The sequence below is a fragment of the Pangasianodon hypophthalmus genome, chromosome 8 (genome assembly GCF_027358585.1).
Source record: "Pangasianodon hypophthalmus isolate fPanHyp1 chromosome 8, fPanHyp1.pri, whole genome shotgun sequence".
NCBI classification, from domain to species: domain Eukaryota; kingdom Metazoa; phylum Chordata; class Actinopteri; order Siluriformes; family Pangasiidae; genus Pangasianodon; species Pangasianodon hypophthalmus.
Genome location: NC_069717.1, coordinates 24,164,062 through 24,174,187, shown reverse-complemented (window position 1 = coordinate 24,174,187; position 10,126 = coordinate 24,164,062). Strand labels below are relative to the sequence as shown.

Sequence of the window (10,126 nt, the reverse complement as noted above, 5' to 3'; positions counted from 1 at the left end):
CGTAGCTAAGCCAAAGCTAAGACTCTAATGAATACAATCTGGCAACCCTCTGCACTGTATCTATTCTAACAGCTATTTTCTCGCATCTTATATCCGCCATCTAATAGCTGATCCTTACAGCAGATGTCGCCTGTATTATAGCAGGAAGCCACGTTTCTGCTGTTGGCTGTAACCCTGTTAAATACTGAAGGCTATCTGCGATTATAATAACAGAAGGCTGATGGATGTGAGGCTAAATCCAAGCGCCCATGACTGCTTCACTCCTCTAATCCTCTAACGCAGTGAGGTTAAAAACAACCCAACAGCGCCATCTGGTGGCAGATCAGCGACTTCTCTAGCTGCTAAACTGAGCCAAAGGACAGAGCTGTAGATCTACACAAAGGCCATGTTTGGACCTTGGACCAAAAGCTAAAAGAGAAAAATAAACACTGGGTGTGATACACAAGATGTTTTAAAGGACTTATTTACAACTTTCTAACAGCACCGTGTTCATTGTGGTGCTGTGATTTTTGTGATTTCTGCACGCAGTTGGAAAGGCTAAAAAATAATTTTTGCTTTTTGGTTTATTTAATTATGTCCAGTGTGAAAGCAAACCAAATAGCAAACAACCAGCTAACAATTATTGGTTCCTCAAATATAACATTCACATTTCTTAAGTTCCCCCCTAAGGTTCCCATAACTTTTAAATAACAGTCGTAACCCAAAATGGTTCGGAGAACGTTCCCCTAACATTCTGGTAACCTTTAACCCTTTCAACAGTACACTGGCAGAATGGAAATCAACTTATCAAACCTTTTCAATCAGTATAAATAAAAGAATTATTTTATTACCGCAAGTCTGTTATAAGATTAGTCAGGATGCTGTTGGGTTTCTGTGTGTAGAGTATTGTGACTCAGTGTTTATTTGCTGGTGAGCAGGGCGATGGGAAAGGGGAGGGATGTGGCAAACAATTCACACCTCTCCACAATAACACTGGTACAGAGATAAAATGGATAGCACAACTAAAGCTTTTTTGATAAAGCTTTTGGATTTAAACCTATTAGACTAGGTAAAAAAAGAAATACTTATGAAAAACTGCAAATTCTTAAAGCCCTGAGTGTCTCATATGAGCGATTAACCACTACTGTGGAGTGCGACTTCACAAATAAATTCAATGCTGAACAGAGGCATCCCAAAACAGGAGCAAATTCCATTTTTTGGCCTCTGGTAAAAAGAGTTAAATTATTTGTACCTCTCAGGAATCATGCACTAACCTGGGATGGTTGAAGAATGTCCCCTAATGTTCTGGTAACCTTTAAATAACTGTACATAATTGGGAACCTGGCACTAACCCGGGATGGTTCGGAAAATGTTCTCCTAACATTCTGGCAACCTTTAAATGATTTGAAACTCTCTGGAACCTTGCACTAACCTGGGATGGTTCGAAGAACATTCCCCTAATTTCTAGTAACCTTTAAATTATTTGAACTTTCCCCTAAGATTAGGGGAGAATTCTCTGAACCATACAAATCTGTCACTATACTGACCTACAAAGCTGCTACAAAGACCTACGCTGGTTGGCATATCTAATAAAACAGGACAGACACATTCGCTTTCTAATATAAATACATTAACACATATATCACATAATAATAATAATGATAATAATAATAATAATAATGTTTATCTCGCACTGCCGGGGTTGGGGGTTCGACTCCCGGGGTGCGTGTGGAGTTTGCATGGTCTCCCTGTGCTTCAGAGGTTTTCTCTGGGTTCTCCAGTTTCCTCCCCACTCCAAAGACATCCGTTGTAGGCTGATTGGCATTTCCAAATTATCCTTAGTGTGTGAATGTGTGTGTGATTGTGCCCTGTGATGGGTTGGTGCCCGCCCAGGGAGTCCCCCACCTTGTGCCCTGAGTTCCCCGGGATAGGCTCCAGGCTCTTATGCGACCCTGTATAGGATAATCAGTACAGAGAATGGATGGGTGGATAATAATACATTTTTGTGTTTGTATTAGTAACAGATCACTATATATAGGAGGAGCTATGAAGAGCTATGGCTGAATCACAACAGACACTAGAATGAGCATGAACATACTGATTTTATTAACCAGGAAATGTAAAGGGCTGCATTGGATATAGAGCAGGAAGAATTTATCTGCAAATTAAACAAAATAAGCGTGTAGATTATACCACTAGATGGCAGTATAGCCAACTATAAATTATATTACAGCCGATAAATAAAAAAAATAAACTTCCTTCCTAAATTCTACTAGACTGTGCTCACAATACCCATACCAATACCCATAATGCACTCTGTGTTTGTAGGGAATAGGGGGGTAGGGCATCATACTTAAAAAGGGGCCTGTTACGGAGCTTCACAGCAACGTCATCAACGCTCGTCCTCCGTCATCTTCATGCGACTGTCAGCACTCTCACATGGCTGCTCCTCTTGTGTTTATACTAAACAGGATCTTTAGCCATATTTAAATGACAGATCGATATGTTTTCCTGCACACTCCTTTTTCCGGTTTAATCACAATCGCATGTGCTCTCGTGCCGTTTCCGGTGCTGTGGATCTTCTGCTGATCCCGAACAACATCTGTACACTTCTGGCTGTGCTGGAATTGCAGAAGAGCTGACTGAGCGATGGCTCTCTTCATGATTAACCGGTATGAGATCATTAAAAGGGATCATTTAGCTTGTTTTCAATGCTGAACTGTCGAGTTTCACAGTTTATTAGTTCTGAACAGGGTGACTGTGAGTTACAGATACAGGCGTTATGAGAGATTTATTTCATGCATATCAACATTGCAGTTTATATATGTTCCATATTATATTATTGTTATACCAGCTTCGTTTCTACTGGCTCTGCATATGTGCAGATTGCAGGGCACTTTCTGAGTTCATATAAAATGTGGCTTCATGCACCAAAACACCAACCAAACAGCACCGGATCTCACACACTGTCACAAACACTATACACTGCAAAAAGAGAAAAAATATATATATCACAGTCAGAGCCACTATATATATATATATATATATATATATATATTTCAAATAGATAAAGAAAATCCTAATGCAACCACAAAACACTAAATTTCTCAGACACTTCAGCTTTTGATAATCCCATAAGTAAGGAATAAAACACTTGGGGGTGTGCTGTTATAGGAAGATAATCCCAAAAGGGTGGTGTGAGGCAGCTTGATGTGAAGAAGAGATAGCAACTATGAACAATCGTTCCCTCAGCAGCCTCACTTTTTTTCTCTTTTAAAGTAGGTCCATAAAAGGCTGGTGTGGCTGCAGGCTTTTATTCCAGCCAAATAGGAGGTAGACTTGATAGTTCACCGGAGACCAAGATGAACTGATGAAACAAGTGGTATTAGGTGTGGCACCAGTTTGGTTGGAATCAAAGCCTGCAGCCACACCGGCCATCCCTTTGAGGATAAGATCAATGACCTCTGTTATAGAGAAACCTGGAAAATGCAAAGTCCTCTGTTCTGAAGACTTTCTTCACTACTACAAAGCGCCGACATTGGAGACTCCTTCCATAAATGTTAAATAAACATCTATCAGAAAACTTCACCATGTCAATGATTCAGTATTTTTCTTTGCTAAATACCAACTCTTTTTTAAAAAATCTTTTTATTACTCACCATTTTAGCACACTAAGGATGTTTGGCTGTTCCTTTATAATGAGTTTTGATGGAGATAGAAGTCAAAATTGTTTTCCGGTTACTGGTTGACATCATATAGTTTTTAATGACGTGTGTAGGATTTGGTGTTGCTTGATCAATATTATGGTATATTACGTTTTTTCTTCACATTAAATCCTTTAGAATGTCCTGTCCAATACTCATATGTAGTTCTGTCTCTCTTTCTTTCTGTGTAATGAAAATTTAGTAATGTGACACCCTGTAAAAAATAAAAAAGAACCGACAGGTGAATAAAAGAATGAGTATTAATGACACTTTCAGTAGCTGCAGTATTTAAGATCACGCATTACATTACTTTCCCTGCTAAACACACCTGACTGAGCTGAAGAAATCTTTGATAACCAGCTGAATATATGAGTCAGGAAAGGTACAAAAGTGTGTGCACAGTAACTGCTGTTGAGAACCACTGCTCTGACCAGCAGCTCAGTTCTTGTGTGCTCCTGTTATCCTCCAGATATCTAGGAGAGGAGGAGGAAAGTAAATCAAATGGCGAGTCAAGGTCCAAAGCTTTGCTAAGCAAGCTCCAGGAACGCGCCAAGGCCAGAGAACAACAGAGTCTTGCAACTAAGAAGGAGTCAGATGTCCAGGATACAAAGACAAGTGAACAGAGCGGTGTAGGAAAGACTAAAAGAAAACTCGAGCAACAAGACAAAAAGCAGTCGAAGAAGAAGCGAAAGGAAAGCATTAGAGAGCAGGATGATGCTGATGACACGCCTGTGGAACACACAGATCTGGGTACGAGTGACCAGTCGAGAAAGAAAAAGAAGAAAAAAGACAAAAAGGGAAGCGGAACTCAAGAGGAGAAGCAACAGACAGGTAACTGTGTATAAGCATGTGTAAATCTTCCAGGAAAGTGAATTAATTTCTCTAAACCATGTGTATATTTAATGGATATGGTCTTTTTGAAGAGGCCACTGGAGCAGCAGACGAGCCTGAAAGCCAAAAAAGTGCAGACGCACAGCCTGAGCAGTCAAACACAAGCTCCAGCTTTCACATCCTGGGCGGATTTGAGAATAAAGCGGTTCAGAAGGTGTCCATGCGAACATTATTGTGACACACAAATATTGAAAACGTTTCTATAGTCTGTGAGAAGTCTGAAATCTGGTCGTGATATTGCCTTACAGGTCCAGAGGGTGCTGCCTAAGTGGCTGGCTGAGCCGGACATGATCGAGAGAGACGTTAAGAGCAATTTGATCCCTCTTGTTGATGTGCCAGGAATTTGTCCCCTGCTACGGAAGAAACTGGAGGCCAACGGGATCCAGACCTTCTTCCCAGGTCCGAGACACAGATTTATTCAAGAGTTAATGACTGACTTTGTATTTTCTTGTTTGTTTCATATCAGTCCTTTGCTTTAATCATACACAGTTCAAGCTGAGGTGATCCCCGCTGTCTTGGAGAGTGTGAATTCAGGTCTTCTGATTGGTCGAGGAGGTTACAGGCCCAGAGACATCTGTGTGTCTGCGCCTACAGGAAGTGGAAAGACGCTGGCGTTTGTTATACCTGTCGTCCAGGTGCGACGTTCTGTACACAGTAATAATGCATTTTAGTCATATTGGTGATGCTGTATATTGTACAGTCCAATTATGTACAAATATTTATTAGTGCTGGATCACTCGGAGCCTTTAGCAGTTTCCCTGATTCTCATCTTAAAGGTGCAGTTTGTAATGTTTAAACCTGTTCATAGACCTGTAATAATCGTGTTATTTCAAAGATACCTTAAAAAAATCTTGGAAAATCTATACAATATAAACTAAGTATGAGACATTATGCTAAAAAGTGTTAATTATATATGTATGGAGACTTTTGGGACCCCCTGTATGTGTGTGTGTGTGTATATGTGTGTGTGTCTGTATATATATACAGTACTGTGCAAAAGTCTTGGCCACATGCAAAGAAATGTAGTAGAGCAAAAATGCCTTCAATAATAATGAAATGAAGTTGTTGTTTTTTTTTAAATACTATGCAGAGCAGTAAACAGTAATAAATGAAACAAAGTCAATATTTGACGATCCTTTGCTTTAAAAAAAAAATAGTAGTCTCGGGTACAATGTGTGCAGTTTTATAAGGAAATGAGCTGGAAGTGTTACTGAGCATCTTGCAGAAGCAGCCACAGCTCTTCTGGAGACTTTAACTGTCACATTTGCTTCTTATTTTTGCAGCGAAACCCAACAGCCTTCATTATGTTTTTTGGCTGAAAAGTGTCTCTTACGTAATCTGCTGCTTTCTTTACTGACATACAAACATTTTTCTGTAACATTTAATTTTGTGCAGGAAAACTAATGTTTGGAAATCTAAAATGTTTTTGTACTGAATCAATAATGTAGAAGTCACATTATAACAGAGTTTGTACTGAAAAAAAGACTCTTGTGCACGCGCACACACACACACACACACACACACATATATGTAGATATAGATATGTATGTATATATACACAGTGAGGGTAACATAAAGGTATTAAAGGTGCAGGTTGTAATGTCTATAAGCTTTCCTGAAGCTGTAATAATCATTTCAACTCAAAGATAGGTTAGGAAAAATGATATCTCATATGATTTCTCTGGCTAGATTTTTTTTATTTCAGGGCTCTTTTTGCATTTTTCTGGCCCAGAATAATTGCAACAAAACTGCTCGGCTTTGTTTTTCCCCCACAAAAGGCGACTTGCAAGGGAAATGTAATTTCAGCAGAGGAGGTGGGGTTGGTTAGGAGAAAGGGGAAGGCTTGATGGTGATTTCAGTGCAATTGCAATTCACTTCACAGGCTCTAAATTACAGATGACCACAAATGTATCTTCATGTGTGTCATAATGTTAATTATTTTATGTTTTCTTGTCATGTCCCCATATAGCATGAAGCAGGGTTTAGTTAGCACTGTGCAGGTAAGACCATGCTGAGCACCACCTCATTAATCTCACTGTTACAGGCGCTGATGACGCGAGTGGTGTGTGAAGTCCGTGCCCTGGCTGTGTTGCCCACCAAAGAGCTTGCGCAGCAGGTTCAATTCATTACTTCATTGCATATTTTTTCTTGGCCCCTCTCTTTCTCATTCTGCTGCATCTTGTCCGTTGTGATTATGGTTCTCCTCCGCAGGTGTATAAAGTTTTCTGCACTTATGCTGAAGGAACTGGGCTAAAAGTTGTAATGGCTGCTGGGCAGAAACCTTTTGCTGTAGAGCAAGCAACTCTTTCAGAAATCAGGTAAATACAGAAATCAAATATATTCTTTTATTAATGGAGATGTTTGTAAATTTAAATCCATCTGCTGTCTGCGAGGTGAAACAGATGTTTTTAAAAAAAAATTAAATTTTTTAAAAAATATACAAAAAAGCATTTTTCAAGAACTTTAAAAGTCTTCCCATGTTTATATGAGTTGGCATATTGTAAAACAGGCATGGCTGAGCACCACTGCTTTAGCTGGGGGTGGAGCTAATTTCAGGGCCAGAAAAAATGTAAATCGATGCCTGGAATGAAGAACTAATATTCATATTGCGAATCACAGATTTTGTAAAGTATGTCTGAAAGTATGAATTATAAGTCTAGAAACACTTCATTTTTCTGGGCTGGAAAAAATTCAAACTTCACCTTTAAAGAAAATGTCAAAGACGTGCTCTCGAGTTTAGGCTGTTGTCATATTAACGCTTATAAACAGGCTCGTGTAGCACAATGGCACAATCGCTCTCATGTTGTCTGTTCATTCAGAGGGGGTGTCAGTCGGAGTTTGGCAGATATCGTCGTGGCAACACCAGGTCGTCTGGTGGATCACATCAACAAAAACGAAGGTTTCAGTCTTCAGCATCTTCGTTTTCTGGTGAGGATCAGTCAACAAGCATGCTATTCAGATATTTAGTTTCATCTTACAATTGTGAGGGCGTTTTTTTTTTTTTTTTTTTTTTTTTTTTTTTTTAAAAGATCATAGACGAGGCAGACCGAATGATCGACAGCATGCAGCAGGCTTGGCTCAATCAGGTGACCAAGGCGGTCTATAAAAGTGGGCGTGGCTCAGAGGTGTCAATCTTTAGGAGGGTGGAGCCTGGGCCAATTACAGTGGCGAGGTATGACCTCATCTATTCAGTTTCATTTGCTGGTGATAATATTGTAGAATATTAATATTAAAGTCGTCCGTGTTTGTGTGTCTCAGTCTGTCTCCACCGCAGATGCCGCTGCAGAAGCTGCTCTTCTCGGCCACTCTGACGCAAAACCCGGAGAAACTGCAGCAGCTGGGCCTCCACCAGCCTCGTCTCTTCAGCTCCACACACAGCTCAACAGGCGAAGAGAAATTCAACTTCCCTCAGGGCCTGACTGTGCGCATCAACCAAACATATGCACCTCACACACACACACACACACACACACACACACACACACACACACTTCCACACTCTTGTGCTCACCTGCGGCTCTGTTTTCTGCAGGAGTACTACGTCTGCTGCACGCTGAGCAAGAAGCCGCTTCTTATTCTGCACTTCCTGCTGCGCCTGAAGTTCAGTCCTGTTCTGTGCTTCACAAACTCAAGAGAAGCAGCACACAGGTAGCGGCACTGAAAGGAATATATTAGCACAAAATCTAATTTACACAAATTGCGCAAATTGCGATTGTTGATTTGTTGTCTGACATTGGCATTTTTTTTGTTTTGTTTTGTTTATAAATAAGTAAAACTTCATATTTTGCTGAGATTTTTTAATTTAAGCTTGAACTGGAACTATAACAAAGTGGAAATCTCTCTCTCGCTCTTTTATCCCTTTCTGTCTTTTCCTCGGTCTCTCTTTCTGTCTCTCTCTTTTTCACGCTCTGTCTTTCACTCTCTCTCAATCGCTGTCTCCTTCTATCTCCCTCTCTCTGCATCTCTCTGTCTTTCTCTCTGTCTGTCTGTCTGTCTCCTCTCTTTTTCTTTCTGTATATGTGTCTCTATCTGTCTCTCTCTCTCTCCCTCTCTGTCTATTTCTCTGTGTTTCTTACTCTCTGTCTCCTTCTGTTTCCCTCCATCTCTCTCTCTTTCTTTGTCTTTCTCTGTCTCCTTCTTTCTCCCTTTCTCTGTGTCTTTATCTGCCTCTCTCTCTCTGTCTCTCTCTCAGGCTCTTTTTACTGGTGAAGCTTTACGGAGGTGTGGAAGTGGCAGAATTCTCCTCCAGACTCAGTCCTAGCGAGAGACAGAAGACTCTCAAGAATTTTGAACAAGGGAAAATTCAGCTGTATGTTTTCATCTCATTTCACAGGCAAATCAACTTTTGAAAGGAGTCAGACATACGAAGTGACTTTTTTCTCTCCCGCAGGTTGATCAGCACTGACGCTGCGGCCAGAGGAATCGATATTAAAGGAGTTAAATGCGTCATTAATTACGATGCTCCTCAGTACATCAGGACGTACATCCACAGGCACGTTTACTGCCTTATCCTCCATTCATTTCTCAGATATTCCATTTAAACCGGAAATGCCAACAACAAAGCAGAAGTCTTCTGCCCCTGTTTAACTGATGTGTCTGTGTTTCAGGGTGGGAAGAACAGCGAGAGCTGGGAGAGCTGGTGTGTCCTTCACCTTTGTCTTAGGAGTACAGGTGATAATTATGCTACCCATAATGACAGTTCTTCTTTTGTATAGGTTACAAAAGGTAGAAAAGTGATTACAAAAGGCTTGCGTGTGTGTGTAGTTGGAAAAATTTGTGAAGATGGTTCAGGACGCTGGAAGTCCGAGTCTACAGAAGCAGACTGTTAAACCAGAAAGTCTCAGAGGCATGGAGAGCCGCTATGAAGAAGTTTTAAACGAGCTGGGAAGAGTTATAAAGGTAAAAGCTTTTAGATTATGTAAAAAACAGACTTATTGTGATATTGTGATGACATTTATTTTATCCAACCCTTTGGCAGACTATGTATTCATGTTAATTAGTACTAATTTACTATTATTATGTAGTACTAATTTGAAAAAATATCTAACTGTCTTTTTGCATTTCTTTTTTTTTTTTCTTCAAGGAGGAAAATACCCAGAAGCGTTTCTGAGTAGATGTTTGCAAGAGTAAATATTTGGCCTTCTCAGTGTACCCTTGTTCCTGTTCAGATTTTGACTTTTTGAATAAAAATAAAAAAATGAGGTTTATGTTGATTTCTTTTTTTTTTTTTTTTTTTTGTCTGTATTAACTGCATTTCGTCTGTATTAACAATATAAACATATTATTTTCACTCAGAGTCCAAATTAGTTTTTTTACTCTATATTTCCTACAAGCTGAAATGCACTTTATGGATGTTCTACATCCCACAATGCACTGCTTTGATTAGTGTCTAAACCATGCAGCCTATGAAGCTCAGAACAGCCATAATGTACTTTGCATTTTGTGAGGAATACAGAAAATATTCTATACTTTTTTCCCCATATAGTCTGAGATATAAAATGGAAAAATTCCCTGCCTAGTGCATACAGTCTGAGCTTGGAAACATAATGAGT

At 39.8% G+C, this 10,126-nt stretch overlaps 1 protein-coding gene across 1 annotated transcript; it reads left to right on the top strand.

Moving 5' to 3' along the window:
* The first annotated feature begins 2,357 nt into the window (after positions 1 to 2,357).
* Positions 2,358 to 9,775, top strand: ddx51 (DEAD (Asp-Glu-Ala-Asp) box polypeptide 51). Its single transcript, XM_026925095.3, has 16 exons — positions 2,358 to 2,651; positions 4,153 to 4,514; positions 4,607 to 4,728; positions 4,823 to 4,973; positions 5,064 to 5,209; positions 6,619 to 6,690; positions 6,786 to 6,892; positions 7,394 to 7,502; positions 7,604 to 7,746; positions 7,833 to 7,995; positions 8,107 to 8,222; positions 8,767 to 8,883; positions 8,965 to 9,066; positions 9,182 to 9,245; positions 9,339 to 9,473; positions 9,658 to 9,775. The coding sequence occupies exons 1-16, from the start codon at positions 2,629 to 2,631 to the stop codon at positions 9,682 to 9,684; spliced, it is 1,959 nt and encodes a 652-aa protein (XP_026780896.2). The 5' UTR covers positions 2,358 to 2,628; the 3' UTR covers positions 9,685 to 9,775.
* Positions 9,776 to 10,126: the final 351 nt, after the last annotated feature.

Excerpts from the sequence above, each read along its gene's own strand:
- ddx51 (XM_026925095.3), top strand. The coding sequence starts at position 2,629 with ATGGCTCTCTTCATGATTAACCG. Across the intron at positions 2,652-4,152 it reads GCTCTCTTCATGATTAACCG|ATATCTAGGAGAGGAGGAGG; the intron begins GTATGAGATCAT and ends GTTATCCTCCAG. Across the intron at positions 7,747-7,832 it reads GGGCCAATTACAGTGGCGAG|TCTGTCTCCACCGCAGATGC; the intron begins GTATGACCTCAT and ends TGTGTGTCTCAG.